This window comes from Vicia villosa, linkage group LG4 (assembly GCF_029867415.1).
Source record: "Vicia villosa cultivar HV-30 ecotype Madison, WI linkage group LG4, Vvil1.0, whole genome shotgun sequence".
NCBI lineage: Eukaryota > Viridiplantae > Streptophyta > Magnoliopsida > Fabales > Fabaceae > Vicia > Vicia villosa.
In genome coordinates, this window is record NC_081183.1 from 128,165,703 (window position 1) to 128,189,329 (window position 23,627).

The 23,627-nt window shown below is 31.8% G+C and overlaps 2 protein-coding genes across 7 annotated transcripts; one reads left to right on the forward strand and one right to left on the reverse strand.

The window, feature by feature from the left end:
• Positions 1-2,147: 2,147 nt before the first annotated feature.
• Positions 2,148-5,374, reverse strand: LOC131595191 (uncharacterized). The gene has a single exon (XM_058867485.1). The coding sequence runs from the start codon at positions 5,262-5,264 to the stop codon at positions 4,116-4,118; it is 1,149 nt and encodes a 382-aa protein (XP_058723468.1). The 5' UTR covers positions 5,265-5,374; the 3' UTR covers positions 2,148-4,115.
• Positions 5,375-10,977: 5,603 nt separating this feature from the next.
• Positions 10,978-14,058, forward strand: LOC131599650 (pectin acetylesterase 3-like). Of its 6 annotated transcripts, none has more exons than XR_009282875.1 (8): positions 10,978-11,180; positions 11,259-11,330; positions 11,939-12,012; positions 12,151-12,237; positions 12,363-12,487; positions 12,577-12,696; positions 12,793-12,846; positions 12,937-13,019. XR_009282875.1 is itself a non-coding variant. In XM_058871936.1 (8 exons), exons 1-8 carry the CDS (start codon positions 11,174-11,176, stop codon positions 13,955-13,957), a joined length of 558 nt encoding a protein of 185 aa, XP_058727919.1. In that variant the 5' UTR covers positions 10,978-11,173; the 3' UTR covers positions 13,958-14,058. The 6 variants fall into 6 exon arrangements, 2 of the variants coding, with proteins under 2 accessions (XP_058727919.1, XP_058727920.1); XR_009282876.1 differs by having other exon boundaries at positions 12,577-12,637; positions 12,937-13,015; XM_058871936.1 differs by lacking the exon at positions 12,577-12,696 and adding an exon at positions 13,897-14,058 and having other exon boundaries at positions 12,937-13,014.
• Positions 14,059-23,627: the final 9,569 nt, after the last annotated feature.

A 23,627-nucleotide genomic window follows, 5' to 3' on the forward strand; every position in this document is an offset into this window, starting at 1 on the left:
CGTTTGCTTTATTCGGAAAATAGGAATGAAACCTTATAATGTCAATTTCGCTTGTTAATTGGTGTTGTAATCGGTAGGGGAATAGAATCCGCTTAGGGGATTGAAGTTTATTAAACCAGTGATAAGTCGGTAACCGAGTCAGTAGAATTGTCGTTTTAGCTTATTTACATAATCACTTATTTTAATCACTTTTTCACTCTGTTATTATTAAATCGATCCTAAACCAAACCGCCTAAATCAATTTTGATTAGTTAATATAATACAAGAATCCTTGCGATACGACTCGAGCCATTGTCGCTATACTGCGTTTTTTACAAAACACTCGTTTTTGATCCGTGTGCGACAGCGGATCAGTCAGTCATCCAATACATTTGCTAGCTAAACATCTAAATCTACAAAAATCAACATTTAAGTCATTCCAACTTTGTCTTTGCTTATCACTCAAACACAAGGAATTTGTGAAATATGAACATTCCTATATTTCAAATTCCACAACAACATGAATATTCAGCAAGGTTACCAATAAGTATTAGTTGTTTAAGAATATGTACCTCTGCTTCAATCATTTATAAAGCATCAAATATTTACACAACATTCTTGTATTCACACCAGGCCAAGAAAACTTTGATGTAGGCCTAACTCACCGGATGCAGTTGTGAAGGGGCAATCAGTAAATGATTAAGCACGCCGACCTCGAAATTGTTGAAATGGGCAGAAACCTATGAAAGACAATATGCATTTGTGGAGAGAAATTACGCGTTGGTAGAATTTACCCCAGATCCTTTTGTCCACCTTGGGGAGAATCACCCCTAATCATCAAAGGATCCCACCGCCGTAAAGGCACAGTCCAAGCCACCTTCGATAGCAAAAACAAAGGCAAAATTCAATGTCTCTTAGTATGTCCACACCAAAGAGTTATCACCTATCGTCTTACGAATTTCATGTTGGACACATTCCATTGTAAAGGTTCTGTTTAGACATAGAAAGGGAAAAGATTTCATCAAAGATTGTTCAGAGTATTCAAATATCCTAAGATAGATGAGGCATCATTACTAACTAGCGTAGAGACACATGTCAAAAACTCCCTACGAAACTTTATTCATTACAAGAAAGACATTTAATGTGCATGTTTTCAACGATAGTAACATCTCATCTATAATCTTAACTTGCTCCTACCAGCAGCCCACCTAGGAACGAATGCGGCAAACTCTCACCCTACAAAGCAGAGATAAGGACTTGTGGGCCAATCGTTATGGGCCGTTCACAAGCCCATAGAAAGAGACCCAAGAGTGGCACTAAGCAAAGAAGTACATGGAATAGGAGATCCTTCATTCAAAAAGGGCATAATATTTCACCCTTCAGATGCATCGATCATCGTCTGATTAGATCCAGCAGCCATCCTCATAACACGTCTTCTTCACGTGGACGCTTTCAACTACTCACACTATATAAGGAAGAAAGCGTGTCATTTCAGATATTCAAATTCATTCTCACTCTCACTTTACTCCTCATTCTCTCATTGACTTGAGCGTTGAAGTGTTAACCTAGCAGATCAAGCCCCTCTCTGCCATACCAAAAAATTGCTCCACTGATTTAAGATCCCATCCCACCCTTACACTGATCATTTCTGGTTCTTAAACGGAACAGCCTAAAACATTTAAAGTTAAAAGTTAACTGAATCGACTAAATTGGCTAACAATAATAATTTCTTGGAGAATAAAAAGCAATGTTTATTAGATAAAAGACGAAAGTAAAAACTTAAATTAAGTTACAAGATTTTGAGACTATATAAGTTTTTTTTCTTAATTACTTTAGTAATAAGTCTTGTGACGAGGACATGTTACTAATCAGAATTTCTTGATGCATGTAATTGGAATTTAACCTCTGAACTTGTTACTAAATAAGAAGCAAAGCAATAGGTTACCTCTTATTTTGTTTGTTACTATATTTTGTATACTCTGAATAAAAAAAATGTGCTCACGAATCTCTCTCATCTATAACGGAAGAAACTTTGTTGATTGAAGCAATATGAAGAAAATTTTGGTTCTTCCATGCAACATAATCATTTTTCGAATATTGAAATTAAGATGTGGGAGTGCTTTTGATTGAAAAGGATAGGGAAGAATAAAGAAAATAAGAATTTATACGTTGTATTTGATTTAACCAAAATAAGTTTTAAACTTAAATAAATTACCATGGCTACATCATTTGATTCATTGAAATAATCTCTCTTATGTCTTACTATTCCCACTATAAACCCATTGCAAGTTCACACAATTTTCTAAGAAAGGCTTAAGCTTTACGCTTCTGTATCAGTCGTTTCTGCATTGTTACATTCTGTTTCTTATTCTGCAATACTGGTTAAATACTAGTATATCTTCATTATCGTATTCAACCCGCTGCGTTTCTGGTTGTGTGCGAATCTGCTTTGTGGGATACTACTTCGTGCGTAATATTATGGTTTTTACGATTCTGCTTAATCACGTTCCTGCTGAGCTTGTTTTTGCGGTACAGTCACAATGGTAATTTTTACTGTCATGTTTACTGTATTGTGGTTTTGCTGCTATTTGGCTGGTCTATTTGTGATAATCTTAACTGGCTTGACAGAACCATCATCCTCCACAAGTTTGTTAAATTTGTGAAAATATTGTTCCATATGAAATTATATAATCGGCGAACTATCTATTTACTTACTTATCATCATTCTTTATTTTCCTAAATAAACGTTCCATTTCTTTCTATCATCATGTTAAAATTCAAAACATGGCGCCACAGAACCCTAATAATCTATCTCAAGGGCTTAACTTCCCCGCAAACATCAACATTTCCAAATTTATCACCATTTTCTCTGCACCAACACTTCTGATTCAACCTCATTTCCAGTCTTCTACCTTATCCATAACTTTGGTTTCTCCCCACAATTTGCTTCAAAACTTTAGTCCACTTATAATTGTCGTTTCAAGACCGCCCAAAAACCTGATTCAGTTCTCAACGTCTTTATAAACCATGGTCTCTCAAATCCCAACAGTGTGATTTAATTGTAAAGGGACTGTATCTTATTTCCTGCAAAATATCCAAAAGGGTGTCAACAAAGTTTCAATTTTTTTCCCCAGAGTTGCCTCTTACTAAGCCTGAAGAATCAAATAGTCCCAATCTATGAATTGACGTATAGATTCTTTCAATCTGACAAGGACACTATTGCTTGGACATTTCACAATCCTTTTTTCTTGTGTGACACTCTTGTGCCATCTAACATCAGATTGCTGATTGAGAATGGAGTAAGAGATTCAAACATTGCAAGATTGCTTCAGAGATGGTGTCGAACATTGCGGTCACCCAACATGGTAATGCACCTCGCGCCTCTTCTAGTGTCTCCTACAAAATGTAATCTGCATAGGGGTGTAGAGAGCCTTTGACAGGAAAAGTACTTAAAAGAATTACTTACAAATCTAATGCAGGAGTCTTTGACAGAAAAGCATGTAAAGCTTCTGTTAGTTTTAGTGCTTCTTTGGTATCACAGTGAGTTTGATAAATCACAGCTAGTCATCACGGTACCACTGTATGCACCATAATGATAATTGGAATAGTAAAAAACACAAAAGGATAAGTTCAACAAATCAAATAACTAAGTAGAAGTAATTCCAAACATTTTAGTGTTATTTTCTATATATCAAATGAAACATATCAATTATTATTTTGCCATATCCTTTTCAATTAAAAGCACTTCTCAAATTGTATTGGCATAATCTGAAAAAATGAGTTTGTTTCATCTCCAAAGTCTATTACAAATTCTTGCCCTCATCCATATTTTCTTTCATCAAACAAGGTGAAGGAACTTCAAAACCGAATCAAGAAATAAGCTACTAATCCTTAGCTAGTAGTACTTCTTAGATACACTTATCTAAACAAAAAAATTACTACAAGAAATGATTCCATAAAAAGAATCTGCAGCAGTCACCCAATACATTTCCCAGCTTAACATCTAAATCTACAAAAATCAACATTTAAATCATTCCGACTTTGTCTTTGCTTAACATTCAAACAGCAAGGAATTTGTGAAATATGAACATCCTTATATTTCAAATTCCACAAAGGTTTATGATATCTTCGCCAATTCAATAGCTTACAGGCACTTCACCATTTTCCTTGATCTTCTTACCATTCATTTTCTCGTGGTATAGCTTTAACAAATTATGTCTTTCCTCTTCAAAACATTGCACATACTTTTCAAGAAACACCTTTTCATTAACAGCAAAAGGGGTAGACAATTCAACATTATTTTCCATCAAACCTTTCGAGATCAGATATGAAACAACACAAGCCCTCGGAATGATCCTATTCTCCAAACTATATGAAAAAATATCCGGCCTTTTGACAAGAGCCAACGAGTTCCAACCCAACTCATTCACCCAAAATCTCATGACCTTATTAATTTTCTCTGTGGATGATAGCATACACAACGGTCGCTTCCTAAACGCTTCGAGAACCATTTCATCAGACCAACCCCATTTCTTAAAGGCAACAACTTTCTCATCCCACCTAGATTCCGACATGGCCCTTTTGGCTAACAATGCTATACAAAAATTCACATTGGAAGGATCATTAAACCCCAATTCCTTAACCATATCCAAAGCACCCCTCATGTCATAAGACAACAATATAGACGGTCTTTTAAGTAACAAGTGTCTTATATTTGAGTCAGTGACTCCATAATCAAGCAACAACTTCACATTCCTAATAACATGATAATGACCAAAGAAAAACTTACATTGAAGTATTCGTTCAATAACTTTCTCGTTAGATGGAAGGAACCTTCTTACCAATTCAAAAGTAGGGAGTATGCAATTGTCAAGACTTGAATAGAGAATCCTAGGGCTTCTGACCACAATCTCCACAATGTCAGAATTTGAAGCACCCTTTGAGAGTAAAAATTGAAACTTTGGCAAAACCCTTTTGTGGGGGTCACATTTAAGAATGTTGGGTGCCTGTCTAACAAGGTTGTTTATCTGGGAATCAGAGAAACCGTAGTTTCTGAAGATGGTGATTACTGAATCGGGCTTTTCGGAAGTGTCGAAATGAAAGTGTTTTGAAGCTTTTCTAGCGGTTTCTGAGGAGAAACCGAAATTGGTAACGAGATATGAGACGGTGAATTGGTTTTGATGTGAAGTGGTTGAAGAGTAACGAGAATTGAATTTAAAGATTGGAAAGAGTGTTGTTGTTGTGAGGTTGAGAAAGATGGGTTTGAAGGTCAGTGATTTCAACATTTGAGAATTCAGTTTTTTTTTTTCTGCTATCGATTTCACAACTTTGTTTGGGTTTGTGTCGGGTTGGATATTTGAGTGGTTTGTCTCTTTTGAATGGTTCTTTTGTTATTTTTTTCGCAATTGTTTTAAAAGTCAGACTCTGTCATCAAACTCTTATTAGTTTATTTATTGAATTAATTGGTCACTGAACCAATCGCATGATTAAATTAAATAAATTAGTTGAATAAATTCATCTCTATAACAACACTATATTATTATTAACTAAACCAAATCGAATGACTCTGTCTCTAAAAAAATGGCAACACTTACAAAATTTTAAAATATCATAATTTTATAATTTTATTTTTTAAATTTAAATTTTAAACATAGTTATTCCAAAAATTAATGTAGTGCCTAATAAATTTAATTCCAAAAAAAGAAAGTTGTTCCAAATAACTTTTTGAACAAAGTCTACTTATATTTTAATTTTATTTTTTAAAAAATTATCAAAACGATGTCGTTTTGTTTGAGAAAAAAACGAACATTTAAACCTCCAATTCGTCGGTTTTTGTCGATTTTGGCCTATACTGACCGGTTCCCACTGATTCAATAGTTTACCCAATCCAACAATCAGACCAAACCGGCGATCCATCTGGTTCCCAATTCAACCAGTTTGATCGGTTAGTCCAATCTAGTTTTTAAAATAATGTTTGCAACATCATTTCTCTTAGTTTTCTTTTTATTCAGCTGCATGAGGCTCCATCAGAATGCGAGAACCCTCCTAAAACTACCAACGTTATGGCCAACATAGCCTGCTCCAATGAGATTTCATATGGTCGATCGTTTTTACTATTAATTTTTTATGTCGTATAGGTTTGCTCGGATGTTGATAAGGAATGTTTCATATTTGTGTAGTAGTTTTTCTTCAACATTCATTAGAATGAGAAATCTTTCACATTCACTGAATGTTCCGCCCACGACGAAGTATGCAAATAATAGTTTATTTTCTTCTTAATTATTGAAATGTTTCTCTTTTTTAAGCAACATGAGTTCTTTCACTTTTTTCTAATTTGCATACTTTCTTCTTATGATCTCTTCTCCTTGGATATGATTTTGTCCTGGTGGAAAAATGTGGATGACCTTCCCTTCTTGATTAAATTTCCAATAGTGTATTTCAATTATACGCATTCTTCTGTGTTGTGACATTACACATATGGAAACAACAATGTGTGGATTTGTCCATTATGGAATGCTCCTTGATAGGTTTTGGTGTTTCAACTTACTCTTCTCGAATCTTTACGTTGATGCATTTTTGTAAGACATGCTCTCTCGATGCATTAAGAGGAAGTGTAGTCTTTCTATCTAAATGATGGTGCTCCTTACTCGACTGGGCCTAGAGTATTTCTTAGTTTCGTCCCTTTTAAAGTTTCCTTGTTTGAGCTCTTCAACTCCCATTTTACTTGTCTTTACTTTCTCGAACCCTATGTGATAAATTTTCTTGCTTGCGACTAGCTTTTCTTTGTATTGTATATACTTCTCGGCCCTTGCAAGCAGGCTGTTAAAGGTTTTAGGGGCCCAAATTTCAATACTTTTGGAAATTTTGGAAGTTGTGAGCCCTACTTCCAAGTTATGATTTATGTAGCTATATATGTTGTTCAATTTAAAGTCTTCTAAAGTTTTTAACGATGACAACAGAATAAGGAAAAGCTAAATCACAAGTATCATCATATAATAAGCAAGCACAAACAAAGGTATTCAAGTTCCTCTTTGAAGAGCTGAAAAGAATGAAATCAGTCAAACAAAAGGAACTAAAGATTTTAAAGCTCACTCGTTCATGTGCTTAGAGTTTTTATCAAATAATTAACAAGATGAATGTAAATTAATTAAGAGTAAGTCTTGCAATACTAAGGTGGTGCACAGACATACTAAAACTTTCAATCTTTCTCTAAAAAATTCTTAAAACTAATCTCGGGCAATTACTTAAACTATTAATATGCAATTATAATCAATTAGGAAAGCTAAAGTCAGTGTATAAGTGATTATACTATTTATCTAGTCGATTAAGACATATTTTTCCTCATAATCAATTAGAAAGCTAGTTAATCAATTAAGCTACGCAACAGATTAAAGTTTCTTTTTCTAGCTAAATTTAATCGATTAAGTTGTCATTTCTAATTGAATAGATAACATCCAAGCCCAATGGTTGTTGCCTTTGTGGCTATTTTTTTCCTATATAAAGGAGTGATTTTCTCACTTCTAAACCATGAATTTTCTGAATTATCTACACTTCTATCTCACCCATTCTCATTATTTTATTAGTCTTACTCACTAGAAATTGCTTTAGTGATGGGAGAGTGAAAAACTTCATATGAGAGTTCTATTTTTCTATTATTCTGCTTAATTTGTATGTTCAAGAGCATACTCATCTTGTGTTGTTGTAATAGACTTAAATGTTGCAAGTTAAACCTATAAAAAGCTTGGTGTAAGGTTATTGAGTTGAACCTATGTAAAATCTCAAGTTGTTGATGGTGGAAATCTTAAGAGGAAACTCTTGGAGACTGGAGTATGCCATGTGGTTTAATCATGAATTAGGATAATCTTTGGTGTCATATCTCTTTATTTTTCTGTCTTTTATCTTTTTCGCTGGCTAATCTATGTTTCTACACTCTTCTTAAAATTTATCCACTTAAAATCAATTTTTTTTCAAAAAGTTTTTGAAAACCAAATATTAAAATTAACCCCTTATCGTGTTTGTAATAGCTTGTTCAATCATTTTTCTCATGATTTTTGGTAGCCACTAATTATAGGCAGTTAGAGTTACAAGTCACTTTTTCCCCTCGGTTATCCATTTTGATGTTTGATTATGTGGCTAAACGTTATTATTTGTTACCGTAGACAGTGTCGATGGTCCTTTTAAAGAGTAAGTGTTTACTTGATGATAAAGTTGGCTAGGTCTAATAAGCTTCAATATTGATCATCCTTTGTGGTTAATTACTCTGAACGGATTGCGGGTGGTTACTCCAAACACTCTGATGCCTAAGTCAAATTCTATCAGATGTAAAAGGTATAAAGATTAGAAAATTAGTGTTTATATTTATTTGACGTATGTTCTCCTTTATATATGGATTCTTTAGGGTCTCTAGAGGTCTAAAACCGTTGGTCGGATAATCTTTGTCTAGATAGATAGATGTTAGAGTATAATTCATTATGTTATCTAACGATCTTTTTCGAATCATTTGCTTCGGCCTGGTTTTTTTTAAGGCGGGTCCATGCATTTTTTCCCGAGGCCCTAGAATATCCTTTTGAATTGTAGTTGTGAGAGTGATATTTCGTCCTCCGACATCATTAGTCTGACATTATTTATAGAATACCTTCATAAATATCTCTAGTTTTATTGGGATTCATATTTTTGGCCTCATCCATTTCTGGGTCGTGATATTGGGCTTGAACCAGGAGGTAAGAACACAAATGTAAGTTGAAGAAGATTTTAAAATTATAAATATTAGAATTGGTCATTGTAGGGAATTTAAAATCAAACCTTTTGAAAATGTGTTTGTAGAACTCCTTAACAAAATGGATTTCTAGGAAAAAATATCTCTTTATGAGATGGTCAAACTCGTGATCAAGAGATAAATGATGCAAAAAACTTTTGGGAAAAAGTTGTAAACAATATATATATATATATATATATATATATATATATATATATATATATATATATATATATATATATATATATATATATATATATATATATATATATATATATAATTTTTTATTCTATCCTCACATATCCCCATCCCTCTTCAACTCTATCTCTAGCGTATCTATGAAACCCTAGCTTCTTTAACGCACCTAGGTACGTATTACTTTTTCTCTCTTCCTTTTTATACTTGGTTGTATATGTGTGTGTCCTGATAAATTTTTTTGTTTGTTATTCAATAGGCGTGTAACAATAGCTCCTCCTTTTGCAAGCTAGAATCTTCAGATTGACTGGTATTCTAATCATAAATCGTCTACTATGAAGGTAAAACTGTGAATCACATAGTTTGTTCTTTTGCTTTTTTAAATGTCTTATTTCTTTTGTTGGTTTAATTTATAGCTTAGTCTTTCATGCTTTGAATGGCGTCGTACAATTTAATGTAGTAGATATACCTTAGATATTATATTATTATCCTTTATTGATTCATTGTGTATGTGAATTGATTCATCATAAAGATAAATTGTGCGTGAATTTAATCGTTCTTGAGATGTTGGGTTGTTTTAGAAAAAACATACATGTTATGTGTTAACATAAAGGGTACAAACCCTACCACACTCTAATTCATGTTTTTAGGGTGGAGTTCGATTTTTAGGCCTTTTGTCTCCTCCCCGCATCTTATCTGTAAAGATGATGAGAAGTTTTTTCTTGAAAACTTAGATCTATCTTTTTGAGATTGACTAATCTAAGAGGTGGATAAGAGCGTTATAAATTGATACTCATCTGTGTAAATTGATACCAATAGGGACCAATAAAGTGTAAGAATTAAAGTTCTCTTTAGTAGCATTAGAATTGTTAAAATCAAAAATCAAATACATTTATTATTTTCGTTAATAAATATTTGTATCACATATTTGTCATTCTATGTGATCTCAATCACGCGACTCACATTTCCATTTCATAAATCACATAAAATAAATACACGATATTGTTCAACTGCGGAACAAATGTATTCTTTTAAGTTATTTAACTTTTTTTCATTTCAGGAAGTTAAGAAAAAGAAAAAAGATGTTGATATCAAAAAACGAGCTGAAATTCCAAATTTGATGTCAAAGATTGACTACAAGATCTCTCTAGAGAGTTCATATAACCTTAAAAAGGCACAACCAGTATACATATATTCAAATAATAATTTGAATAAAGTAGAAGAAGCAAGTTTAATACTTGGCTTGTATATATTTGGGAAAGACTTTGTTAAAGTGAAAAGATTTATTGGTACCAAGAGCATTGGTGAGTTAAACCATTTCTACTATACAAAATTCTATCAATCAGAGGATCATAAAAGATGGCATGTATATAGGGAAGCAAGAAAAACTATAAGAGGTTTTAATATGCAAAAACTTTTCACAAGAGCAACACATCAACACTTTTTATCTCGTTTACTCCATAATGAATCTGTGGAACATTGCTGCAGTAAATTACTTGAGGTATTTACTTAACTATATTAGTCATAACTTTGTGCGCATTCATTTCATCATTTCATAACATGGATTCACATTCAACTATGCTGTTTGCTAAAACTTGTAGGTGATTAAGAATTTTCACTACTAAAAATATGACATTTGCTTAAAAGATTTTACATCAGGTATTAAAATATATGATGGGAAAAATATTTGTAAAATAATATTACATCAGGTATTTATTTCCAATGATATAAAAAATATATAAAAAAACAGGTGGTGGCAGAATTGTAAATAAGAAGAATTTTTTATAAGGGATTTTACATCAGTTATAAATATTAACCGATGGGAGAAATAAATAAAATTAAAAAAAAATAGGCGGTGACAGAATTGTAATTAAAACTAAATTCGTTTATAATGGCTTTTACATCGGTTTTATATATTAACCGATAGAAAAGTGGGCCTTTATATTGATCTAATATTCAACCGATGGGAAAAGCTAATGGTCTTTGGGCCTTTATATCGGTCCAACATTCAACCGTTGGGAAAAGTTAAATGTAATACTTCCAAAAACCCTATCTCTACTTTAGTACTGCATCAAATCTTTTATTTCTTCTTCTTCTTCGAGTGCGGCGCCGAACCTCTTTCGTTCTTTCGATTTCGATCTCTCAAACTAGCTCCAATCTTTTTCTTTCGTTTTCTCTCTAAATCTCTCGATCTAGCTCGAAGAACTACTCTGTGAATTCAAGATCTACATTCTCCAAGCAGCCATGGAAGGTACTCTCTCGCTCTTTCCCTAACGTCATTTCGTTTTCTTTTTTTGATCTAATTTAACTAATCGCGTTCGTCTTGCAGATAAACTAATTGATATGCTTATTGAAAAGTTGAATCGCTTTGTTATTGACTGCAATTTGAATTCCTCAACAGGTTTCGGATTCTCTTTCATTTATTTTCATAATTTACCTTCATTTCTAGTTCTTCTATTATCCTAATTAAAGAAATTCATGTATGTGTTAATCATTGAATGTTGTTTTGTTTATTTTTTTTATTAATTTTGTTTGTTTTAGATGTTCTATTCGTAGCGTTAAACTTGCAAATGATTTGGGAATAAGATTTGTATTAACTGATTCAGTTATAGTCATAAAAAGAAAGTAAAAGATTGATTCTCACATGATTCAACACAATATTTTGTTTGTTTGTTTGTTTGTTTGTTTAATTATGTAACTTTTGGAATAAGATTTTTATTAATTTTATTTTTTTGTGTAATTTTTGTATGTGATTGGATAATTCAACAGAACAATTGAATTTGAATGAAGCCTCTGATAGTATGGATGAGAATACTATGTTTAGTGTAGTGCATGAAACTACTTCTCCTTATGACTACGGTCATACTCTACCAATATTGAAGAAAATTCTTGACCTAAGTACCAAAGCTTAGGTAGATTATGAATGTTGGTTTATTTTCTTTGTCAAAATCCTTCTCTTGTTACTTTTGTTAATGTTTTGTGGCTTGTGGTTGTAAATTTTATGGACAGATTTCTTTAACTGGAATAGAGTCAAATTAAGGTATTGTGATGGAGCATCTTTTACTGGAGATAGTGAAAATGAGGTTAGTGAAAGAATCAGTTTTTTCAACCTCTTATCTTCTTAATTCCTAACAAAAGCCCTAAGCGTTTAGCATTCCTATGGAAAACTGTTATTGAAAGATTGATATGTGGAATGTGTATGAATTTGATTCTTTTTACAGGCTGCACGGCTTCAATTTCGAGGACAAAAAATATGGCTAGCTGCAATAGAGGAATTGATGTCTCAAGGAATGGATAATGCCGAACAGGTTTCCAATCGTTTCAGTGCATGAATGCGTGATTTGACAACTGCAGCAAATTTGAATCCTTTTGCTTTATATTGTTATTCGATCTTAATATGCATGAATTCTAATATTGGATAAATGTGTATCAGGCCCTTCTCTTTGGATGCTCTGCGGGCGGTCTTGTATCAATAATACATTACGATGAGTTCCAGAGCTTGTTACCAAAATCTTCCAAAGTGAAGTGTTTTAGTGATGCCGAATTTTTTCTTGATGCGTATGTTCTTTGTTTTTATTTAAATTACTTATATCTCGTTCTATCAACACGAAAGTTAGATATTATTGATGATATGTTCAATTGTGTAGAATTGATGTATCTGGAGGACGCTCATTGAGAAATCTGTTTGGAGGCGTAGTTTAGTTACAAGTAACATTTAATGTAGCTTTGGACTAATCTAAAGAACTATATTGTAGAAAATAGTATTGGTAAATGTAGCTTCCATTAGTTGTTTTGTTTTCTGATGCAAGTTGAAGAAAATCTGTACAAACATTTCATATATCGCTTTTGTTTTGATATTGTAGGAAGTACAAAAAAATTTGCCAAAAAATTGTCTCAACAAACTGGACCGAACTTCGGTAATTCTTACTCTAGATGTCATGCTATTCGCAACTTCTAAAATTACTCTAAACAACCAAATTTTTAATATTCGTAGCCTTGTTTTTCAGTGCTTCTTTCCTCAGAATTTGGTTGAACATATTGAGACGCCATTGTTTCTACTCAACGTGGCTTATGATGTGTGGCAGGTAACATGGATTAATGCTATATCTGATTAGTATATTCTAATTATTAGGATTTGTGTTTAATTAGTTCTACTGTAGATGATTTTGATGTTATTTTGTATTAGGTATTGATATGATAGATTAACAAACTATGCACCATTTTCTAATTCTGCAACCTCATAAGGAAGCCATGGTATATTTGATGTGTAGTTGTAGGGGTGATTTTTTTGGTATGATGATATACTTTTTATGTTACATCATTCTATGAACTAAAATGTGTCTCATTTGTATTTTTAAAATATTGCTAATATATTTTTATTTTCTCTATTATTATTTTTGTTTAGTTTCATTTTATTTTATTGCTTAAAATATTAATTAGCTTTATTTTCTTAAAAAAAAAGTATATAGATATGAAAAATTGATCCAAGAAATATCAACGAGGAACTATCTTATTGACTGAGTTACATGTGAGGAACTATCCTATTGACTGAGTTACATGTGTGGTGTGATGTTGTAGGAATAAGAAAAGGAAGAATATATACTCTTGGAATGGAATCTAAGCCCGAATTACCATAGCTTATGTTCCTCGTCAACCAAGTGGTTTAGAATACATGAATTTGAGGAAATGAGAACGAAAATGTCGATGAAGATTATGACGAGTTTGGTAATGATAATGATGAGATAGATGATGAAGAGAAGAACTTAGGATGGCAAGTGACTTTGAAAATAATGTTACATTTTGTTATGCCAATTATTGTCAGAAGTTTAGACTATTTTATTGTATTTTTTTGATGAAATTGTCTATATTTCTGATTCGAACTAGTTTCTTGACTTTGGTGTTGTTTGCTGATGTTAATTAGTGTTATTGTTTATTCTCAGCAAATGTAATTTTGTTGTTGTCTTCAGCAGCTACAACTCATCTTTTCGTGGATTCATGTTGGTATTTCAAGTGCGTGAATGGACTTAAATGGTTGGATATTTGTTGTTTTGTTAATTTGTAATAGTCCACCGTGTGCAAACTTTCTTATAATTTTGTACACTTGTGTATCCTAGATTAATACTTTTGTAAATTTTGAAGAATATATATATATATATATATATATATATATATATATATATATATATATATATATATATATATATATATATATATATATATATATATATATGCATCTTAGCTATTTGGTGCAATGAAATTATATCTTTCACTGGTTAGAAAAATATGAAAATAGTGACATAAATGTGGTCTGTGTGTTGTGCAAAATAGCGACCAAAAAATTACAGGTTAATAGGAAAAATCATTATTATATGTTTAAAAACAGAAAACATATTACATCGGGCGAAATGGAAAACCGATGTAATAACTTATCTATTACATCGGGCAAAGTGGAAAACCGATGTAAACATCATCTATTACATCGGGCTAAATGTTCAACCGATGTAATATATGGCATTTATTTTTTTTATTAAAAAATTGCATTATTTTTCACATCAGACGTCTGAATTCAACCGATGTGGTATATTAATTTTTCACATCGGGCCTTGCCCCGATGTAAAATGTCTCTGACTTATTACATCGCCTGGCTTTACATCGGGCCCAGGCCCGATGTAAAAAGTACTTTTCGCCCGATGTAAAAAGTACTTTCTGCACTAGTGTTTCATGGGGGAAATTTGAAACTAGAAGAGTATGCTTTTGCTTTGATGGATTTAGTTGGAGTTGAAGCTCTTATAGATGCAGTTGGAATTGGAAAAGAAAACGATCTCACAAGTCTCAGTGCAAAATCTATGAAGTCTATTTATGAAATTCTAGCAGGGAAAGATTACTCAAAGCTTACACGCATAGAAATAATACTTTTTCTTACATGTGATATTCGAGTAAGTAAAAATCGAGAGAGTGGTCTTTTTTGGGGAGGTGTTTGGCCTCGCTTACTTGAAAAAGGTTGGAGTAAAATTTCAAAAGGTAGGAGTAAGATTTTCGGTGTCCCTGGAGTTAAAGAATTTTCAAGGAAACTAGTGAAGGGAACTCATTATTTTGATTCTATTAAAGATCTACTTGCTGTAGTTGCTTCACATCCTGACTTAATCAAAGATCTTGCGAAAGAAACTGTTATGGAGAATGGAGTGTTTGGGATGAAATATGATGATCCTAATGTTGTTAGGGTTTCAGCCTCAGAGGATCTCTTCAAGAATCAGGTTGTAGAAACTGTAAGGAAGAGTAAAAGAAACACAAAACCATCAATGAAAGCACTAGAAGTTATTGCTGATAAGATGGAAGATGAGACATGTAGCAAGAGGATGCGAAGGTAGATTTCACCATGCAGACACCAAGATGATAAAATTCTATATTATCGTTATGATTAAAAAATATCCATATGATTATCTATTTATCTCATTGTTAATTTTGTCAATGGATCATGCTTTGTACTAGGGTAAGATTGTTTGATTTATGCATGTGTACTTAGATAAGATTGTCTGATTTATGCTTGTGTGAGGAATTATAATTTATACAACTCCTTTTCTCCTACTATCTAGTACAAGTTTGAGTAAGAAATTTCATATTAAAGGTGAAAATGTAGGTACAATGATATATAAGTAAAAATATCCACATTGGTTTTACATTGCAGATATGGTCGCAAATGTAGGTCTTGCGACAAACATTGCGGCAATTGCAGGAATTGTAATTGTGGTTGTAGTGCATCTACGACACGTATTGCAGTTGTTGCAAGTATTGTAATTATGTTTATTGTGATTGTTGTGACACGCATTATGACTATTGTAGGTGTTGCAATTGCAATTGTTATGATACACATTGTAGGTGTTGCATGTGTTATACTTATGGTTATTGAGATTTTGTGACACATATTGCAGATGTGGCAGGTGTTGTAATTGGGGTCATTGCAATTATCGCGACACACATTGCGGAAATTGCAATTGTAATTATAGTGACACGAGTTGCAGCTCTTGTAAGTGTTGCAATGGCGGTTATTGTGGTTGATGTGATATGCATTGTGGTTTTTATAGGTGTTACAATTTTTGTCATTACGGTGAGTTAGCGACACATATTACGGTTGTTGTAAGTGTTGCAACTATGATCATTATGGTTGTTGCAACATGCATTGCAGCTATTGTATGGGTTGCAATTCTAATCATTGCCATTGTTGTGACACGCATTGCGAGTGTTGCAACTGTCATCCTTTTGGTTGTTGTGACACACATTGCGGATGTTGCATGTGTTACAATTGTAGTCATTATGATTGATGTGACACGTATTACAGCTGTTGTAGCGCGAATACTAATTGAGAAAAATTTGAAATAAAATGTTGAGAACTATTAAAAAATATTTTTCACTAGATTGAACTAAGACTCTGATGTGGGATTCTGAATTTTTTTACTTTTAGTGGAAAGAATCTGCAACAATAATATTGCATATACAATTGGTGTTACAGATCAAAATTTTAAACCAATATCTTAAAATTTTAGGTGAAAATGTGATGTCTGCGATGATTCTTTGTGTCAAAAGTTTTTCTGATAAGTGACAAAGTGAGTCTCAATGACCATAGAATTGTATCTTGATAATCTTTTTTTGGAGGGAATGTGAATGTTTCCCTCTTGACTCAATACATATTTGTTTTAAATTGCACTTGTGAATATTGTAATCAATGTTGGTTACAACACTCATTGCGAGTTGTATTGGTGTTGCAACTGTGATCATTCCAATTGTTGCAACACACATATCAGATGTGGTAGAGGTTATAATTGCGGTCATTGTGATTGTTGTGACACACATTGTGGTTATTGTAGGTGTTAAAATTGAGGCCATTTTGGGTGTTGCGACACACATTGTTGTTGTTGCGTGTGTTGTAGCTTGAAGTCCGATTAATATTTATAAAATTCATTACATTAAAAAAAAGAGATTTAAAGATATGAGCTTTTAAGTTTTAATAAAATGAACTAATAGAATATGGTTGAAATTCAAAATAATTCTCTAACCAATGTGACAATTATGTTTTCCAACTCGTTCGAGAAAAAATCTACCACTTATCATCTTTCTCAATTCCAAACACATATCTAAAAAGTTGAATAACAAATATAGCTAGTAATATTAATAGATTTTATTTACATAAGATATCAGGAAAAATTCATTTTATTTTCCTCATGTTTTCTTAGGTGTAGAGATTTATACTCAAATTAGACCTCTACATGTGCCACGTACAGGTGAATTTTAATAAATTAATATTGATAGTTATTGTTGTTTAAAGGGTTAAATATATGATACCCTTGTCATTGTAGCGAGTTTTGATTTTCCCCTGTAAAAAAATTTTGATTTCCCCTCTATAATATTTTTTTTAATTCCACCCTCCTAATCGCAGAATTTTAACACTGAATTTGGGGGGTAGATAAAAAAATAAATTACAGGGGGTAACTTGTGACATTATGGGGCCAAAGACATAAAATTTTCACATTTAAAGAGGAGATACATATTTTTTTTATAGGGGACAAACTAAATCTCGCCTATATTACAGGGGTAAAGTGATATTAACCCTTGTTTAAAAAAGTAATTTAGAATATATTGACATAATGTTGTTTTTATTTAATGAATAAGCTTAATTTTATTTTAATTTTAGCATAACAAATATATATGTATAAGAGAAAGCTTTAATATATCAAGTCCGTTGTTAGTAACTTGGATAACAATGGAAAGGGAAATTTTTTTAATTTCCTAGGGAAAATATAAAAGTCATTTCATTCATTCCATCTCCCTTAACCAAAAACTAGAATTTGAAAGAAAAACCCGAAGAGAGAGAGAGAGAGAGAGAGAGAGAGAGAGAGAGAGAGAGAGAGAGAGAGAGAGAGAGAGAGAGAGAGAGAGAGAGAGAGAGAGAGAGAGAGAGAGATTGATCTAAGTGGAATTCACTGCATGTGTGATATTGGAGTTCCTTGAGAAATAATTAAGACCAATTTGAGTTAGGCTAACCCGCGATCCCGCTAAAAATTGACTGGTTAGGTTGAGGTTTTGGACCCGCCTCTCACCAAAGTCTGACCCGCCAAAGCTTGCCCCGTAAAGTTCGGCGTCCGCCATAACTCGTCTCGCCTATTCGTTCAGTCCGTTTCGCCTTAAGTCCGCCATTTTTTAGTTAATTCTAGTAATTCCAATTGTTGATGGTTTTATTTCATACATTTATTTGTAATATTTTTTTAAGTAAAATTTGTTAAAAAGATGCTTTTATAAAAAAATGTTTTAAAATATAAGTGAAAATTTTAATTGAAAGGTAAAAAAGGCTATTAGTCTATTAAAAAAATGAAAAATAAATAAAAAAATAGGTGGGTAAGTCCGCCATCTTGGAGGGGAGAGCATGATTTTTATGCCTATTTCACTTGGCTGACTTGTCCCGCCCTGCTCGTTTTTTGGCGGGTTTAAGACGGGGCGGGAAACCCGTTTTGCCACCCCTAGTTCTAGTCCTTACACCATGTTTGAACATGCTAGAATATTTTTGAACGTGATTTGGACTAGAGAAAATGTGTTAGACCCATGGAAATTATGAGAAATTGTTGGTCGGTAACCAATTACACTCTGTCTGTAAATGGTTACATGTTCAAAATTTAATTTTTTTTTGGCATTTTCGAAGGGTGAACCCAGTTATAGGTTTTGTGTAACCGATTACCACCCTTAAAACTTGGAAAATTGGCATTATGTTTGGTCATGTAACCGGTTATAGTTTTGTGTAACCGATAACCACCCTTGCAATTTTGAGAAATACCATTATATTGAGGCTTGTAACCAATCATAGGTTTTGTGTAACCGGTTACACCCTCTACAACTTTGATTCTTCTCTTATTTACCTTGTGTAATTCTATGTGAAAGAAATTAAAATAGCATACTTTTGTGTATATTTGAGAACACCCTAGGATCGTGTTAGGGTACAACAATGAGAAAATCCTCTGAAGTGTAAATGGCATTTCGAATTCGGTAAGTATCGATAATATTGATACATATGGTTGTATAGGAAATCCGATGGTAAGTAAAAATGTGGAAGTGTGATGGAACTTTACTTTTTGGTAAATATCGATAGTGTGATCCTAGAAAAGAAATATAATATATGAGTATAGTAAATAGTGAAACTCCCAAGACTTGTCGTTAATGTATATCATTATTAAGAGGATAAGACCCATGAAAAGGGAGAAATGTAATTCTCTGAAACCTTTCCTTAGTGGACATGATCCAAGTAAAAGGAGGAAGGTAGTCCCGTAAAACCTTGCCTTAGTGGGCACAATCCAGGCAAACGGAGGATGGTAGTTCCATAAAACCTTGCCTTAGTGGACATGATTAGTAGTCATTACAGACGTTCTTGCTAACCAGCTCCTGAGTTCTACATGGCTCATGAAGCTAAGAGATAGATATACATGTGTAGTGTGAATCCTATTGATGTGTATATGAACTGCCTAATAGAAATAACCAAATTAAAGTGAGAACACCTTAGGATCGTGTTAGAATCCAACAGTGAAAAAATACATGGAAGTGTAAATGGTACTTCGAGTTTGGTAAGTACCGATATTATTTATACCTAAAATTGTATGGGAAATCTGTTGGTAAGTAAAAATGTGGAAGTGTAATGGCACTTCAATTTTTGGTAAACATCATAATGTGATCCCGAAAAGGTAATTTAATATATGAGTATAGTAAATATCGAAACTCCTAAGGCTTGTTGTGAATGTAGCTCATTTTTAGGAGGGTAATTCTACAAAACCTCGCCTTAGTGGACATGATCTAGGCAAAGAGAGGAAGGTAATCCCATAAAGTCGCGCCTTAGTGGGTATAATCCAGGAAAATGGAGGAAGGTAATTCCGTAAAATCTCGCCTTAGTGGACATGATTAGTAGTTGTTATGGATGTTCTTGCCAACCACATCCTGAGTTGTATATGGATCGCAAAGCTAGGAGATTGATATACATGTGTAGTGTGAAGCTAAAATAACTCTGTTCCTCTTGTTTTGTTTATCTAATACGTGAGTATAGTAGTAGTGACATGAGGATATTGTCTGAAACCATTGGTCTAATGGATTTATGTTGTAGTTAGAACTCCACTAAAATAGTTGTATCACACCTCATGTTTAAAATTTCAGGCAGTTCAGTGCTGGACAAAGGAAAAGGAGAGATGACCTAAAAGAATTGAAGACCTTGTCATCTAGTTTATGTTTTCGTTGTGTATTATGTTCTAATTTTGTATTGACATCCTTTTTATATATCTACTTTGATATATTATATTATATTTTATATGTATCATAGTTACCTTTGTTTATTTTAACAAAATTATTAAAATTGTATTATAATATGAATAATTCATAGTTATGGTAAGCTCTCATATTATTTCGTAGTTGATCAATGTCATAGAGATTCGACAAAGTTTTATCTTCGATGTTAAGGCCCGGTCCTGTGGTTGTGCAACATGTGCCACAGCACAGGGCCTCATATTTTCTAGGGCCTCTAAATATTATGAACTACCAATACTATAATCTACTCTACTAGTAATAAACAAATTTGTTAGTGACTCTGGCTACTGGGAAACGTGTCATTGCAGAGCTGTATGTACATCTATTATAATTGTTTTGCACTATTAAAACTTTATCTTTAATGTTTACCAATCGATATGGGCCTTAATAATTTCTATGTTAATATACCTCATATTTATGATAGTTTAGGTAAAATAAAATAAATGTGGTTATGGTCTTTCATTTCATTTGTTTATCATTTTACTTAGGGTTAAATATATTTTTGTCTCTAAAAAATTATCAATTTTGAGTTTTAATCCTTATAAAAAAAGTCATGTTTTAGTTTTATAAAAAGAGTCATGTTTTAGTCTCTGTAAAATTATTTATGCACGTAGTTTTAGTCCCTATAGAAGGATTAAAACGTTATGCAAAAACAATTTTATAAAAACTAAAACTATTTTTTTATAGAGACTAAAAGTCAAAACTTAAGATATTTATATGACCAAAAATATATTTAACCCTTTTACTTGATACGAATAAAAAGATGAAAATGAAAATTTAATATAATACAAAACTTGATTTCATGTTAGTTAAAATATGAAAATGCAAGACATTGTAGAATATAAGTTTAATAAATTTCCTTGAATTGAGATAGAGAGAAATGAAAAACAATGGCCAAAGAGAGAGAGAGAGAGAGTCAGAGATACACAAAACACATGAAATGAATTCCCCTTGCTTTCAATGTACATGTTCTCTTTTCTCATATATTTTTAAATCCAAACATAATTAAAAAATAAATAATTAGTCTTTTCTATAGACTGGACACAAAGTTCTTTTTGTTTTTTTACAGACATATATAAAATGAAACTCACAAACCTCTTAACAAAATTATAAATTATGAGATTAAATAAATCCAACGAAGGAAGAAAAAAACACTTTAATTTCAAATATATAAGAACAATACGTATCAAAATTTTAAGAAAATTATTTTTATTTATTATTAGTTCAATTTTAAAAGTCGTACGGGGCCTCCAAATTGTTTGAGCTGACCCTGTCGATGTCGAGTGTCTAACACAACCTTCTCCTTTTATCTAGACTTGGGGTCGATTATGTATATCAAATCTAACCTAGGAATAGAAGCATGATCCTTGATAGAACATTATGACAAAGTTGATCCATGTAGCCGATTCTATCTAGTGGGATAAGACTTAGTTATTGTTGTTGTTGAATAGTTATGGTTAAGCTCACAAAAAATATAATTATTGTGAGTTGTATAATCATGATACGTTATTAGTAAAATGAATTAAATTAATTTCAATACAAAAAAAATTTGAAAATGATATAATATAAGAATGATAAAAAAAATGTAGATTAAAAAAGAGAATGTAAAGACAAATTTTGTAATATAAAAAAAATACTCTTATAAGATATAATATGTGTAAAACTTTAAAATGATGGTTGATAAAAAATAGAATAATAAATAATGCATGCTATAATAGTTCAACAAATCTATCTTCACTACTATAAAAAATAACTATCAACTCGATTGGAAAAAGAGTTTCACCAGGGTTGATTGTCTGTGATAATAAAGTGTGTGATAGAAAGTGGGGGTATTTTTTATCTCGAACTAATGTTCGAGGTGAAAAACTAGATAGCGTGCCACTTTTTCCACAATTGGGTCTACCAACCATGGTGAAAAGTGGTTCGGTCATGACTTTGAATCTCATCAACAAAACTTTGCCATATTCAAAACAGCGTGTTTGACTAGTTTTCCCCACGGTTGAAGCACCAATTGAGGTGAAAAGCTTAATTTTCCACTACAATTGTGACTTTAACCTAAGGGGATAGGTTGAGGGGATCATTTCCCCACGGTTGGAAGATCCAATCGTGACAAAATACTTTGCTCTTTTAAAATATATATTTTTTAATTTTACTTAATTTTCATTATAACATGTATTTTTATTAAACAAAACATACAATTTGTGAACCAAAACAAAAATGACTCACATTATGAACTAAAACTATATATTATTACATCTAAACCAAAATTACACACATTTTATACATTATTACATCAAATAAGAAAACAATCAATCGACAAAATTAATGAACACTTGACTCATAAATCTAAAGGAGGCAAGATGCATAACGTGAATAGATTTCTTTTGGTGTTTGATCGTTAAATACTTATAAGTTGAAATAATAACATTTGTTAGTATAACATATTTTGGCAGACATATAAAAACACTTAGAAATAATAACAAAGAATAAATTATAATAACAATTAAAAATATTTAGAGCCTGTTTGAAACCCTTTTAGTTATTAGTTTTTAAATTTTGTAGTACAAAATAGTTTTAAAAAATGCTTTTAAAAAAGGAATAATAAAAAAAATAAAATCTGTTTGATAATTTAACTTTTGAAAACGGTTTTAGATATGAGAAAATAAAAAACTTTTTGATAGTTTTGTTTTTAAAATATATTTTTGTTAATCTGAATTTTTTTTTCTATATGATACATAAAAACTAAATAGATTTATATAAAAGAAATTAAACATTTCTATACAAAACCATATTAAAATTCTATGTTATACCATTAAAGTGTAAATAAACAGAGTTTTTTTATAATTTAGTTTACAAATGTATTAAATAAAATTGTAATAATTGCATATTTTAATAAATAAAAATTTAATATACATAAAAATTTAATTACAATATTTATAAATAGAAAGACTAATGACATGTTTGTTTCCGTAGTGGAAAACCAAGAGTCGCGTGTCTGGTCCAGAAACTATACTTTATACTTCAAGGTGGTGGATTATTAGAGTTACTTTTCCTATCATAATCTTCTTTATTTTTCTCTTTCCAAATAAATTCATTCATACACTCTCTTTTTTCAATAACTAATTGAAAAATGTGAGGTAGAGTTATTAAGAAAATAAGGGTATAATTGACAAATTATAACATCAAATTATAAAACGACACTTAAATAGAAACAAAAAAATTCTTCTAAAACGGCACTTAAAAAGGAACGGAGGGAGTAGCTTTTTTTTTCAAGATGAACAGTCCTCAAATGTACAGTTATAATTTAAAACATATATCTAAGCGCACGATTAAATTTGTTTGGAAACTTATTATTATTAAAAATTGATAT

What these genes read in the sequence shown, in the direction of transcription:
- LOC131599650 (XM_058871936.1), top strand. An exon ending in CTGGAGATAGTGAAAATGAG is followed by an intron (nt 12,013 to 12,150) that starts GTTAGTGAAAGA and finishes TTCTTTTTACAG; the next exon opens with GCTGCACGGCTTCAATTTCG. An exon ending in GCCGAATTTTTTCTTGATGC is followed by an intron (nt 12,488 to 12,792) that starts GTATGTTCTTTG and finishes TTGATATTGTAG; the next exon opens with GAAGTACAAAAAAATTTGCC.
- LOC131595191 (XM_058867485.1), bottom strand. Translation starts at nt 5,264, where the DNA reads ATGTTGAAATCACTGACCTTCAAACCCATCTTTCTCAACCTCACAACA.